Source organism: Sapajus apella, unplaced genomic scaffold, assembly GCF_009761245.1.
Source record: "Sapajus apella isolate SASKATOON/1434 unplaced genomic scaffold, GSC_monkey_1.0 scaffold8, whole genome shotgun sequence".
NCBI classification, from domain to species: Eukaryota; Metazoa; Chordata; class Mammalia; order Primates; family Cebidae; genus Sapajus; species Sapajus apella.
The window spans coordinates 35,755,686-35,770,991 of NW_022436948.1; the positions used below are offsets into that span (position 1 = coordinate 35,755,686).

The 15,306-nt window shown below is 33.6% G+C and overlaps 1 protein-coding gene across 1 annotated transcript in view; it reads left to right on the forward strand.

The window, feature by feature from the left end:
* Positions 1–6,100: 6,100 nt before the first annotated feature.
* Positions 6,101–15,306, forward strand: part of LOC116550642 (nuclear receptor corepressor 1-like) — an 83,898-nt gene continuing 74,692 nt past the window's right edge. Inside the window, 3 exon segments of the mRNA XM_032276662.1 lie at positions 6,101–6,135; positions 14,478–14,598; positions 15,201–15,272. Of these exon segments, the coding sequence (XP_032132553.1) occupies positions 6,101–6,135; positions 14,478–14,598; positions 15,201–15,272 (228 nt within the window).

Genomic DNA, 15,306 nt, shown 5'->3' on the forward strand with positions numbered 1-15,306 from the left:
TTGATGTAGATTTTCTTGAAAAGGCATCTATAGTTTGGTTATGGAATCTACGTTTAAATTGCAGCATGGCAAAGGGATTCGAAAATATTTGTTACACAAAGTCGGTGAAAATCTTATAGAGTTGACCATACTACTTATGGAAAGATCCAAGGTTCTTATGTCTATCAAGGTACACAAGTATCACAGACTGATAGAGGAGTCAAAGGAATCATCTCTTGTTTCTATCTCTTTCCACTTTGCAACCCACATACAAAGGACTCTTAAATCCCAGAAATATGTAATTGCCTTCCTGTGATGATCTAGCAAATTAGGATAGTGATAGAAATAGAAACTTCCTCTTAAATTTAGAGTGATTTAGACAGGAGTATAAGTCATGTAGATGAGAAACTTGTTTTATGATGAGGAACTGGGGCCCAGAGAAATTTGCCTGCATGGAGTTATGTATAATTTACATTCCTGCCCTAGGGTCTACGGTCAGATATTTCTCTACAGCAGGCCTTTATGTATTTGTGTATTTTTTTCTGCTTTGTATTATGTAGTGGTAATGCCAAAAATACCCATGATTACTATGATAAGTCAAAGGCATAATAATTGTTATTATGGTTATTAGCTTTAAAGACTTTGATTCACATTCACAGGTACATAATAAACTCTACCAGTCACACATAAAACAAGTTGCAAATGATTTTCAAACGTGTGATCAAGTTAAACACACATTTCTGTGTTCTGATCAAAGAACTGAAGTCTCAAATAAATAGCAAACAAAAGTGGAAATCATGTGTTCATACATAAAGGGTAATTCACTTTTCCATATATTATCATTTCATTTGGATTTGATTTCCAAAACTTCAATTTATCTTTCACTGTTGTTATAGTTATTATAAAATTAAACCAAATTAGACACACCTGTGTGTGTATATATATAATATTACGTTGCTGAATTAAATAAATACTAATAGTATTTGTTAAAGTGGCTGTGTTTTTCTTATTTCTAACCTTAAAGGGGGAAAGTGTCTACACTTTGAATAGTAGCAGTAGAAAGTAAGAAGATATATGTGGTCTCAAGCAGACTGAAACTATGAAAAGAAAATTGGCTCAATTCCCTAATAGATTTCTAATTTTTTAATTGATCAGTTGTGAGATAATTCTAAGTGGAAGTAATGAACGCTTCACTTTTTAAAATAGAACAGAATATGCTGATGATATCTTTTATTCTCTTTAACAGTATCAGTGCAAGTAAGAAAAAGTGGAGTTTTTCTCTTTTAAAATATTTCATGTTGCTATATGAATCAGATATAAAATGCTTTTGAAAATTGTTGGTTTTGGGCTGGGTGCAGTGGCTCACACCTGTAATCTCAGCACTTTGCGAGGCCAAGGTGGGCGGACCTCTTGAGGCCAGGAGTTGGAGACCAGCCTGTCCAACATGGTGAAACATCATCTCTACTAATAATACAAAAAAATTAGCCAGGCATGGTCATGAGCGCCTGTAATCACAGCTAATTGGGAGGCCGAGGCATGAGAATCACTGGAACCCAGGAGGTGGAGGTTGCAGTGAGCCAAGATTACATCACTGCATTCCAGCCTGAGCAACAAAGTGAAACTGTGTCTCAAAAAAAAAAAAAAAGGAAAAATATACTAAGCGAAAGAAAAGATAAGAAAAGAAAAAGAAAAACTGTTAGTTTTGGATTCATTTTGAAATAAGACTAAAGTCTTTGGCACACTTTATGTGTAAATTGATGATATTGAGTCTTTCATTTCAAAATAAGTGAATAATAAAATTACTATATTAGGTATAATTACACTGTTTTAGTAGTTGTCACTAACAAAATGTGACTGTCACCAAAAAAAAGTCATTGTTGACTCCACTTTTGGGAAAAAAGACACTTTCTTTCCATTTGGTCTGCTTATATTAAAAAACAAAAACAAACAAACAAAAAAAAACCAACTGCCTGCTAGTATAGAAACCTCGAATGTTTTATATATATATACATTTATGTATAATATAAACTTAAGACTCTGAAAGATGGAAGAAAGAAGAAACAACAATGTATGACCTCTGGGCATAAAGACTAACCTGCTTTTCAGTTCTCTGGTATTTCTTTTGCCTCACTTAACCAGAATGGGTGCTGAAGTCAGTAGCCTGAAAAAACCAACAGGCACAGACAAAATAGGCCCAACTAAAGGCTGCTCTCTATAGCCAATGGATTAGAAAAGGGGAACTTAACCAAGCAGAAAACTTTTAGAAGTTAACTACTACATTCTCAAGATGGATTAACGACTTAAATATTAAGACCTAAAACCATAAAAACCCTAGAAGAAAACCTAGGCAATACCATTCAGGACATAGCCATGGGAAAAAGACTTCATGACTAAAGCACCAAAAGTAATGGCAACAAAAGCCAAAATTGACAAATGAGATCCAATTACACAGGTCAATATACTTTTTTATAGAAATGCCATGTATTTTTGTATGTTAATTTTGTATCCTTTTAGATTACTGGATTGATTCATTAGTTCTATCACTTTTTTTTTTTTTTTGGTGGAGTATTCGGAGTTTTCTACATGTAGAATTATATCATCTGCAAATAAAGATAATTTAACTTCTTCCTTTCTGATTAAATAGCTTTTATTTCTTTTCATGATCTGATTACTCTTGCTAGTACTTCCATGTTAAACAGAAGTTGTAAGAGTGTGCATTCTTGCCTGAACACTGAAATACAGCTTTTTTTAATCTCTTGCCCAAATTTCTATCTAAAGATTCTGGATAGTAACATCCTACAAACCATAAAACCTCATTAGATGAGTTTTATTTAGCTTTATATAATGTGGCTTACTTTCCAAACTGTCTCTGACACGAGACAACAGATAAAGAAGGAAATCAATTTTTCACCCCAAAATATGTTTCTTTGCTATATTTTGAAATGGCTCTGCAAAGATACCTTTCGTAGGAGAAAATTTAAATCTGTAAAGAATCTCTGTTAACATAACTAGATCTTTCCTCTTCCAGGCAACGTGATAAAAAAATTATAGAAATTGAGATGGTTTCCAGGGTGAACGAGGAGATAGAATCTAGAAGTGATGTTATACGAAAGTAATATGGAGAATCCTTGTCATGATGAAAATATTCCTGTACCTTGACTATATCAATGTATTTTAATACTTTACCATAGTTTTGCAAGATGTGAACACTGAAGAAACTAGGTAATAGTACACAAGATATCTCTGTATTTTTTTCCTACAAACAAATGCAAATGAAATCCATTAACACCAGACCTGCCTTATAGGAGGTCTTGAAGGGAGTGCTAAACATGGAAATAAAAGACTGTTACTCGCCACCAAAACAACAACAAGAACAACAACAAAAACCACACACTTAAGTTCATAGACCAGTGACACTATAAAGCACACAATTATGTCTGTATAATACTAACTAACCACATGATGACAGAATCCAATCTCCACATATAAATACTAATTCTGAATGTAAATTGGCTAAATGCCCCAATTAAAAGGCACAGGGTGACCAGTTGGATTAAGAAGCAAAATGTGTATGCTGTATGCGATCTTCAAGAAATTCATCTCAAATACAATGACACCCATAGGCTCAAAGTAAAGGGATGGAAAATAATCTACCAAGCAAATGAAAAACAGAAAAAAAGCAGGGGTTGATATTCTAATTCAGAAAAAAATATACTAACTTTAAACAATGATAAAAAACACAGAGGTCATTAACTTGAAACATCTGCAGAACTCTCCACCCAAAAAATCAGAATGTACATTCTTCTCTTCTTCACGTGGCACATATTCTAAAATCAAACACAGTCAGACATAAAACATTCCTCAGCAAATTCAAAGAAACTGAAATCATACCAACCACACTCAGACCACAGTGCAAAAAAATAGAAATCAAAGCTACAAATATTTATTTAAACCACACAATTACATGGAAATTAAACAACCTGTCTTGAATGACTTCTGGGTAAATAATGAAATTAAGGCAGAAATCATGAAGTTCTTTGATCCTAATGAAAGCAAAGATATATCAGAATCTCTGGGGTGCAGATAAAGTAATGTTAGGAGAAAAGTTTATAGTGCAAAATAACCACATCAAAAAGTTAGAGAGATAATTAACAACTCAACATAACAACTCATGGAATTAGAGACACAAGAGCAACACAACCCCTAAGTCAGCGAAAGACAACAAATAGCCAAATTAGAACTGAATTGAAGAAAATTGTCATGAGAAAAACCAAAATGATTCCAGGAATTAGTTTTTTGAAATAATAAATAAGATTGATAGACCACTTCACTAGACTAATAGAGAGAAGATTCAATAAAAATAATCAGAAATGATGAAGACTATACCTAATTCAGCAGAATTTTAAAAAAATCTTAGAAATGATTATGGAGACCTCTATGCAAATGAACTAGAAAATACAGAAGAAATGGATGAATTCTTGAAAACATATAATCTCCCAAGATTGAACCAGGAAGAACTGAAACCTAGAACAGACTATTAATGAATTATAAAACTGAATTAGTAATAAAAAGCCTATCAACCTGAAAAGTCAAGGAACAGAGAGATTTACAGGCAAATTCTACTAGACATATAAAGAAGAGCTGGTACCACTTCTACTGAAACTGCTCCAAAGGTTTAAGAAGAAAAGACTACTCCTTAAATCATTCTATGAGGCCAGCATCATCCTGATACCAAAACATGGTAGAGCCACCAAAGAAAAGAACACATCAGGACAATGTTCTTGATCAATATAGATGCAAAGATTCTCAATTAAATACTGGCAAGCCAAATTCAGCAGCATATCAAAAAGCTTATCCACCATGACTGAGTAAGATTTATTCCTGGGAAGCTAGGTTGTTTCAAATAGGCAAGTTAAAAATGTGAATCACCACACGAAGAAATCTAATAGCAAAAACCGTATGATCATCTCAATAGATGCAGAAAGGCTTTCAATAAAATGTAATATACCTTCTTGTAAATACTCTCAAAATAATGAGGCATTGGAGGAACATACCTCAAAATAATAAGCCATCTACGAAAACTCACAGCAAATATACAGAATGGGCAACAACTGGCAGCATTCTTGAAAACAGGAATAAGACAATGATACCCTGTCTCACCACTCCTATTCTGCATAGTACTGGAAGTCCCAACCAGAGTGATCAAGAAAGAAATAGAAATAAAAGACATACAAAAGGAAGAAATGAAGCCAAACTATCCCTATTTGCAGACAATATGATTCTATACCTAGAAAACCTCATGGTGCCTACCTAAAAGCTAGTTGATGTGATACAGTACTTCAGCAAAGGTACAGGATACGAAATCAATGTACAAAATCAGTAGCAGTTCTATACACCAACAACATATCCAAGCTGAGTCAAATCAAGAACAAAATCCCATTACAAATAGCCACACACAAAAAAATAAAATACCTAGGAATACATCAAACCAGGGAGATTAAAGATCTCATCAACAAGAATTACATAATATTGTTGAAATAAATTACAGCTAGTGCTCGACTTACAACCACGATTGGTTCCGACAGACCAGTCATAACACGATTTGGTCGTATTTTATCATAAGACTTAATGGTGTCCATTTTTGAATTTGGTCTTCCATCCAAATATATAGCAATTTCTCCATTTCGTGGATGGGCCCGCTTCGTTGCTTTGTTATAACTGTTGATAGCATGGGTGCAGAACCTTTCACAGCTTCACGAATTCTTTCTTTATCTTTCAAAATCGTCGACACAGTCGAGTGTGATAACTTTGTATCACATGGGATCACATTCACTTTCTTTCCTCCTTCGTACTGCTTAATTACCTTCATTTTTGTGTCGAGATCGATGGCCTTTCTTTCCTTCTTGGCAGGCTGAGGAATAGACAAGGACAATTTCCTTTTGGTAGACATCTTGGGAGGGGTTTGATGAAAAATATCCAAGACACAAAACACAAATTTCTGTACCGAGTCTGGCATAACAGTTGAAATGGTGCACGCGGAGATGGTAGTGCTGCTGGAAGCTGGTCCGCACTGTTGTACTCCCAGCTAGGCAACGTTTGCACTGCCAGACGCGGAGCAGTCATGGCTAGCGATTATGGTAGTAAAGTCGAATGGTCGTAAGTTGCATAGGTCGTAAGTTGATCAATACTTGTATACATGAAAGAAACATGGGAAAACATTCATGCTCATAGTGAGGAAGAGTAAACATTGTCAAAATGATCATACTGCACAAAGTAATTCACAAATTCAATGCTATTTTTATCCAACTACAAATGACACTCTTCACAGAATTAGAGAAACTATTTTAAAATTCATATGGAAGTAAAAAAGAGCCCAAATAGTCCAGGAAATTCTAAGCAAAAATAACAAAGCTGGAGGTATCACATTACGCAACTTCAAAATATACTGCAAAGCTACAATAACCCAAACAGCATATTCCTGGTACAAAAACAAACATGTAGACCAATGGAGCAGAATAGAGAGGTGGGAAACAAGGTCACACACCTACAAACATCTGATCTTTGACAAAATCAACCAAAACAAGCAATGGGGAAAGGATGCTCCTCATTATGAAAATGGACCCCTTCTTTACACCATACAAAAATATCAACTAATGATGAATTAAAGACTTCAATGTAAAACCTAAAAGTATAAAAACTCTAAAAGATAACCTAGAAAACACCGTTCTGAACATAGGATCTGGTGAAGATCTCATGATGAAGATGTCAACAGCAATTGCAAGAAAAATACAAAATGACAAATAGGACCTAATTAAATTAAAGAGCTTCTGCACAGAAAAATAAACTATCAAAAGAGTGAAGAGACAATCCACAGAATGGGAGAAAATATTTGCAAGCTATACATCCAACAAAGGTCTAATAACCAAAATCTATATGATACCAAAACAAATTTATAAGCTAAAAACAAATAGTCCCATTAAATGTGAGCAAAGCACATGAACAGACACTTTTCTTACTTTTGAGAGTTTTTTTTTTTTTTTTTAATTATGTTTTTAAGTTCTGGGGTACATGTGCAGATCATGCAGGACTGCTGCATAAGTATGCACATTCCATGGTGGTTTGCTGTATCCATTCCCCTGTCATCTGCATTAGGTATTTCTTTTAATGTCAGCCCTCCCCAATCCCCCATCCCCTGCTATCCCTCACCTATTCCCCCCATCCCCCAATAGGCCCCAGTGTGTGATGTTTCCATCCCTGTGTCCATGTGGTTTCATTGTTCAACACCCACTTGTGAGTGAGAACATGTAGTATTTGGTATTCCGTTCTTGTATCAGCTTGCTGAGAATGATGGTTTCCAGTTTCATTGGTGTCCCTGAAAAGTACATTAACTCATCCTTTTTTATGGCTGCATAGTATTTAATGGTGTATATGTCCCACGTTTTATTAATCCAGTCTATCATTGATGGACATTTGGGTTGGTTCCAAGTCTTGCTATTGTAAACAGTGCCACAATGAGCATATGTGTGCATGTATCTTTACAGTATGATGATTTATAATCCTTTGGGTGTATGCTCAATAATGGGATTGCTGGGTCAAATGGTATTTCTATTTCTAGATCCTTGACACTTTTCAAAAGAAGGCATACAGGTAGCCAACAAACATATAAAAAAATATTCAACAAAACTTAGAGAAATGCAAATCAAAACCACACTGAGATACCATCTCACACCTGTATTCCTATATGCATTTTAGAATCAGTTTTTAAATTTCCATAAGATAATCTGCTAAAATTTTGATTGAGATTACAATAAATTCACAAATTCTTTTAGGAAAAATTGAAATCCTAACAACTTTGAGTTTTCTGATCAATAAAGCAGTTACATCTCTCCTTTTAGCTAAATCTTCCTTTACTAAGAATTTGTAGTTTTCATTGTAATAATCTTAAACAGCTTAAGTCCAATTTTCCTAAGGGAAATTTTCTGAAGTATTTTTCTAAAATAATTCAGTAGAATTATATATTGTATTTTAATAAAATTTTAATTCTTAGTTGCTAGCAGCATATAAGAGTGCATATAATTATTTAATATGAATCTTATGTACTGCATAGTATTTGCATATAATTTATACACATCTTTCCACATACTTTAAATCGTCTCTATATTACTTATAATATCTAATACAATGTAAATGATGTAAATGCTATGCAAATAGCTGTTACACTCTATGATTTTTATTTGTATCATTTGTATTGATGTATTGCTATTTTTTCTTTTTTCTTTTGAAAACTTTTTACCCTCAACTTGGCAAATCTACAGATACAGAACCTAGGGAGAGAGAGAACCAACTGTATGATATTTTGGTTCTTTTGTTATTCTATTGTTTATCTGTTCACTTTGTTTTGCTTTGTTTATTTTGGGTTTAATTTACAGGTCTCCTTCAGTGCTTTAAGTTAGAAACTGATGTTATTAATTTCAGATTTAATTTTTTCTAAAACAGATGTTTAATGATACATTTTTTTCTTATAACTACTGATTCAGTAGCATCACACAAATTTTAGTATTTTTTTTAAATATCCATTTGGTTTAAAATTTGGTTAAAATTATTAAATACCTAATAATCATGTTTTGACCATAAGATATTTACAAGTGTGTTATTTAATTCTCAAATATTTGAGGATTATAAAAATTAATGAATTTTGATTTTAATTTCATTTTGATCCAAGAGCATAAATTAATTTTAATAGCATTACATAAATTTGTTTTATGGCCTGAATATAGGTTATTCTGATTAATATTATATATGGATTTGAAGCGACTATATATTCTTGTGTTAATTGTTAAATAGTTGGTTGATAATATTTAAATCTACATACTGACTGATTTTTTGTCTACTTTTTCTATGAATCTTTGAATGAGAAGTAATGAAATCTTCCATAATAATTTTAGATTTGTCAATATATGTCTGTAGTTCTATCAGGTTTTGTTTTATGTATTTTGTTGCTTTATTTTTAACTACATGATCATTTATCACTGTTGTGGTTTCTTGATGAATTGACCATTCAATCACTATGAAATGGCCTTCTTTGTTGCTAAGAATATTTATTGCTCTGAAACATACATTTCAGGTGTTCTTTCTTTTAAAAATATTGTCTTCTTGGTATATTTTTTCAATTATTTTACTTTTAAACAAATTTATTTTAAGTGTTTCTTAAAGATGACATATAGTTGGCTTTTGCTTCTCCATACTATCTGATAATCTGTGTCCTGTAATTTCCATATTTAGATCATTTATATTTAGTATGATTATGGATATGTTTATTTTTAAGTCTATCATTTCAGTGTTTGTTTTGCATTTGTCCAATATAAACTGTGTTTCTTTTTTCTCTTTTTCTTATATTTTCTTTTCCATTTGATATTTTTGATGATTTCATTTTTAATTTTTACTTCTTTATTAGCTGTTTAGTATAATTATATATTTTAATGATTGTCTTAGCGTTCCTAAAAGTGATTTTTGATCAGAGGTAATTTTGTACCACCACAGGATATTTAGCTACATCTGGAGACATGATGGGACATGCTACTAGTGTTAAGTTGGTAGAATTCAGGGGTGCTACTAAATGTCATGCAATATACAAGATAGCTCCACACAATGAAGAATCATTCAGTCCAGTAATGCTAAGGTTGACAAACTCCAGTTTATTGTATATTCATTTAATTTATGTTCGTTTTCTTTAAAGTAATATCAGACAAGTTTAAGAACACTTAAATAGTATAATTCCATTTCTCTACTCTGTGTCTCTATGCTATTGTTCTCCAGTATTTTAGTCCTGTGTGTGTTACCAACCCCAACTACACTTTTATTATTTCTCTTTAATGGGTTACATTTTAAAAAGATTTAAATAATCACAAAAGATTATATATTTTTCAATACAGTTGCCATTTATGGTCCTCTTCATTCCTTGTTTATGTCTACATAGCTATCCAATATACTGTATTATTCACACTGAAGGACTTATTTAGCATTTCTTATAGTGCAGTTTTGTTATTAATACTTTTTAAAAGATTTTTATGCCTTGTAAAGTCCTCACTTATCTTTCACTTTCAAAGGCATTTTCTCTGGATAGGCAATCCTGGATTCATACTTATGTTTGTTTTCCATCTGGACTTCAAATACACTTCCCCCCTTTGTTGCCACATTGTTTCTGATGCAACATATCTGCTGTCATTCTTATCTTTGTTTTTCTTTGTGTACTGAGTCATTTTTCTCAGAATACTTTTAAGATTTTCCCTTTGTCACTGCTTTTAAGCAATTTGGTTATGTGGTAATTTGATGCAGTTTTCTGCAGGTTTGTTTTGTGCTTTGAAGTTGTTTAGCTTCTTAAAACTTGGTTTATTGTTTTCAATTAAATTTAGACATATTCAGTCACTATTTCTTCTGCTCTCACTTCTTTGAAGGTTCAAATTTCATGTGTCTAGGCTACTTGATGCCATCCCAAGGCTTATTTAGGTTAAATCTATTGATATGTCTTTAATTTAATTTACCTTTTCTTCTATAATGTCCTGTTTGTTGTTAATGCCATCCAGAGATTACCATATTAGCAACTGTAGTTTTAATTTTGAGAAGTTCAATTTGCCCTTGAATTTTTTCATGTCTAATTGATTTTTGAACATATAAGTACAGTTGAAATAACTTTCTTTGTTATTCATTGTTAATTCTGGCATCTATGTCAGTTCTGGGTTGATTTTTAATTATTATTCCCTGAACTACATATAGGCTTATATGGTAGCCATTTTAAATTTTACCTTTTGGGTGCTGGATGTTTTTTATTTTTACATATATTATTGAGTTGTTCTGGGATATAATTGTTTCTTGCTTTTAATATTTGTTATGCAACAGCAGAGCAAAGTTTAGTCTAGGGTTTATTATTTTCTACTACTGAGAAAAGATCATTCTGAGTACTTTTCCAGTGACCTATGAATTATGAAGGCTTCCTTTGTCAGTATGAGAAACTGTTCCCTTTAATTCTTGGATATAGTTCCTTCCATGTTTTCTGACAGCTTCTTTATATGCAGTGTGTTGATCAACATTCTGCTGAATACTTTAGGGGGACATTCTGAAGATCTTTGGAGTTCTTTTCCTGTGTGGCATTTTAGTATCTGGTACTATTAACATATACTGCAACTACATCTACCTTAATTTTCTGCACTCTTAATTCTCTCTCCATGTTACTGCAATCCATGAACTCTGCCTAGGTTCTTCTTCTGATGCCATTCCTGGAACTCTCCAAAGACAGAAATCAATATTAGGGCTCACTTTATTTTGATAAATTGTATCTAAGCATTCAATGTATTTTGTTGCTTGATATCTAATATCCTGAGAACAATTGTGTTACATATTTTGTCCATTTTATTGTTTTTTAAATTATTTGTTCATTTTAGGCAGAGATATAAATCTGACCTCATTACTTAATCTTCACTGAAAGCAGAAGCCTCTTTAACAGTATTTTTAAATTTTTTCATTATTATAGCATATAGTAAGGAAAAAAAGAAGAAGAAAACATTTGCTACAGCAATACATCTACTTATAAATTGGTAGAAGGAGCATCATGTTTGTAGGATGTAAAATATTTTGTCTGCCATTAAAATTAAGAAAGACAAAAGACATCACTTGAACTAATGCGAAGGAAAGCCAACATTGCTATATGACTACATTTCTCAACTTTAAAGATAGTATACTGTGTCAAAGGTTGAAATCCCAAACAGTGCAAAGCACTGGCTTTAGCCACCTAAGCAGCATGGTATCCTGAAGATTGTCTTGTCATGCTGGAAGGTCAGGTTCAGAAGGCTCACTAGAGAGGTTTCTCCCTACAGAGAGAAAAAGAAAAAGTAGCAGAAGTTTTCTGCATACTGAGAAGGTGACTTTGTTCTCAGTGTGAGAGCAGGGTGGTCACAGCTCTCTAGACCGAACTTTTGAAAGCCTATCTATAATGCTTATGCAGGGAGCAGAAAGGAGAGTTGGCTGTAACCTTTTCTTTTTTAGGACTTTATAGTATGTATCTAGTGCTGACAAAGAAAGAAAGAAAAAAGAAAGAAAGAAAGAAAGAAGAAAGAAAGAAAGAAAGAAAGAAAGAAAGAAAGAAAGAAAGAAAGAAAGAAAGAGAAAGAAAGAAAAGGAAAGGAAAGAAAGAAAGAAGAAAGAAAGAAAAGAAATAAAGAGAAAGAGAGAGAGAGGGAGGGAGGGAAAGAAGATAAAGGTGTTGGACTGGGACGAGGTACGAAATGCCAAAAAAAAAAGAAAAGCTAGCAATGGTAGGTAATTTTCATATGAAGAAAATAAAACCATGACACAATTCGAAGCAGTCATGAAAAGGGAGGGGAAAAAATAGAATGCGAGCACAAGAGACTTGTAAAAAGAAAGCCATATTTTTAAGAGTTTATCGTGTTGGAGTTAATTTCTCTGTGTTATTGCCTCTGAACCTGTTAAAGACTAGGTCTGCGACCTTTTTGGTCAATTTTACAGTTCAGACATTGTAAATATATTACCAAGTGCTATAAGTATACCAATCAGGTTTGTACAATGCATGTGTTTGTTGAATGTCATTTATTGGCTTTCATTTAAAAGGATTCTCAGCTATTGATCTGTTTTTGAAAAAGGTTTTGATCATGCACTTTCCATCTACTCTACACATTGCATATAAATATGTATATACACACATAATATATACACACATAGAAATCTAGTTGCAATATGTTAGCAACTTTTACTTTTTCAAATTCCACTTAACTATTTTGCTTAAAATTGGTGGCAAATTTTATCATTGACACAGGGAGGGGAACACTACACACTGGGGTCAGTTGGGGGGAAATAGGGGAGGGACGGGGGGGGGTGGGGAGCTGGGGAGAGATAGCAAGGGGAGAAATGCCAGATGTAGGTGATGGGGAGGAAGGCAGCAAATCACACTGCCACGTGTGTTCCTATGCAACAATTTTGCATGTTCTTCACATGTACCCCAAAACCTAAAATGCAATAAAATAAATAAATGGAAAAAAAAAAAAAAAAAAACTTCTTACAATAACCTGGCTAACTTTCTTTCTTTTCCTAAACTTGTTTTACCTGTTTTGACATTTGAACTTGTTTAAATGTTAAAATTTAAATCATCTGCTGATAAAAATCACATATACTTTCAGTGTTGTATGGTGACATTTATGTTTTAGCCATCTTAGAATCATATGGAAATAGCTGTTTGCGGATCACTTTCTTAAGCTCTTTAATACAATTAACCAAGATATCTTAAACTTATTCTAGTCTTTCATTGTCTTCCTCTTATTGATTAGGATATACTTGTATCCTAGATGACTGATAATTATACTCACAGATTTTTCATTTGAAATATATTTACTTTCCCATATAATTTTCTGAGAACATGTTTCAACCAGTGACTGTTATCTAGTCACTGAAATTATATATCAATACATCATTGAGACATGATCCACAATTTATATAATGTGATGGTTAATACTGAGTGACAATTGTATTGGATTGAATGATGCAAAGTATTGTATTTAGGTGTGTCTGTGAAGGGGTTGCCAAAGGAGATTAACATTTGAGTCAGTGGATGGGGAAAGGCCATCCACAATCTGGGTAGGCACAATCTAATCAGCTGCCTGCAGGGCTAGAATAAAGCAGGCAGAAGAATGTGGAAAGAGCAGACTTGCTGAGCCTTCTTGCCTTCATCTTTCTTCTGTCTGGATGTGTCCTGCCCTTGAAAATCAGACTCCAAGTTCTTCAGCTTTGGACTTTTGAACTTAAACAAGTGATTTGCCAGGGCTTTCAAGCCTTCAGACATAGAAGAAAGGCTGCACTGTCAGCTTCTCTATTTTTAATTTTTTGGGACTCAGACTGGCTTCCTTGCTTTTCAGCTTGCAGATGGCCTATTGTGGGACTTCACCTTGTGATCATGTGTGTCAATTTTTTTAATAAACTCCTCTTCATATATACATATATCCTATTAGTCCTGTCTCTTTAGAGAAACCTCATTAATACAGATTCTGGTACTGGGAGTGGTTCTAGAGGAACAGAATTTTAAGGACAGAGATCTTTAGTTGGTTTGGCGTTTCTGGAGATGGATGATAAATATGAGTAAACCCTAAAATGCTAAGGAGTCTACTTCTAATAGTATGAAGAACATTGATAGTCAGTCCGTGGTGTGAACTGTTTAAAGAGACCTATTCAAAGCAAATGCATTTGATACTCCTGATTCACCTTTTGTGAGAGGCACGGAGTTTAGTGACTCTATACGTAATACCTTTGACCACATTTGAAGAACCAAGGAATATAATGAAGTTGGTCGGTTGGTCCTAGGTTCTCTGGACAATGTAACGAAAGAAAAGGATGAGCTCAGAGATTCTGTCTACTGGCTCAAGAAGCACATACAGGTATTGGTCAACTTACGACCTATGCAACTTATGACCATTCGACTTTGCAACCACAATTGCTAGCCACAACTGCTCCGCGTCTGGCAGCGCAAACGTTGCCCAGCTGGGCATACGACAGTGCGGACCAGCTTCCGGCAGCACTACCATCTCCGCGTGCACCGTTTCAACGGTTATTCCAGACTCGGTACAGCAATTTGTGTTTTGTGTCTTGGATATTTTCATCACACCCCTCCCAATAAACTTCTTATACATTTGGAAGCAATGGACCCAAACATCGAATGATGTGCAAGGATTGAACGGATGGCACACGATGTGTTTCGTCCGTATCATTAAATTTATGAAGAAAAAAAGAAACATACAATTCAGACAAAGCTCACCATGTTTATGAAAAAACCAACTCCGGTAACCCCAACTGCTGCCTCAGATGGCGACATCAATGATCCACAGCCAAGCACCAGTGGCTAATAAAATGTTTCATACATGTTTGTATATTTTGATATGTTTTGCAATTGGGAAAATGTTTCCTATGGTATTTTTTACACCTGTATTTTGTATTTTTGTATGCACCTGTATTTTGCAATTTTGTATGTTTTGCAAATATTAAACCAGTTGTACTGGTAATGCAGTGTTTTACTTAAACCTGATGAATGTAAAAATAAGAAACAAAATGGTGTAGAGATGATACAAATGGCATAAAATGAACAAAGAAAATTATGATATATAACAATAATGAAAGAAAATTATGATAAAATATGACTTAAAGATTTTTATAACATCATTTCACAGTACTGTACATGTAGCATACTCAACTTACGACCAAATCATGTTATGACCGGTCTGTCGGCACCAGTCATGGTGGTAAGTCAAGCACTAGCTGTACTGAGCCTAAAGT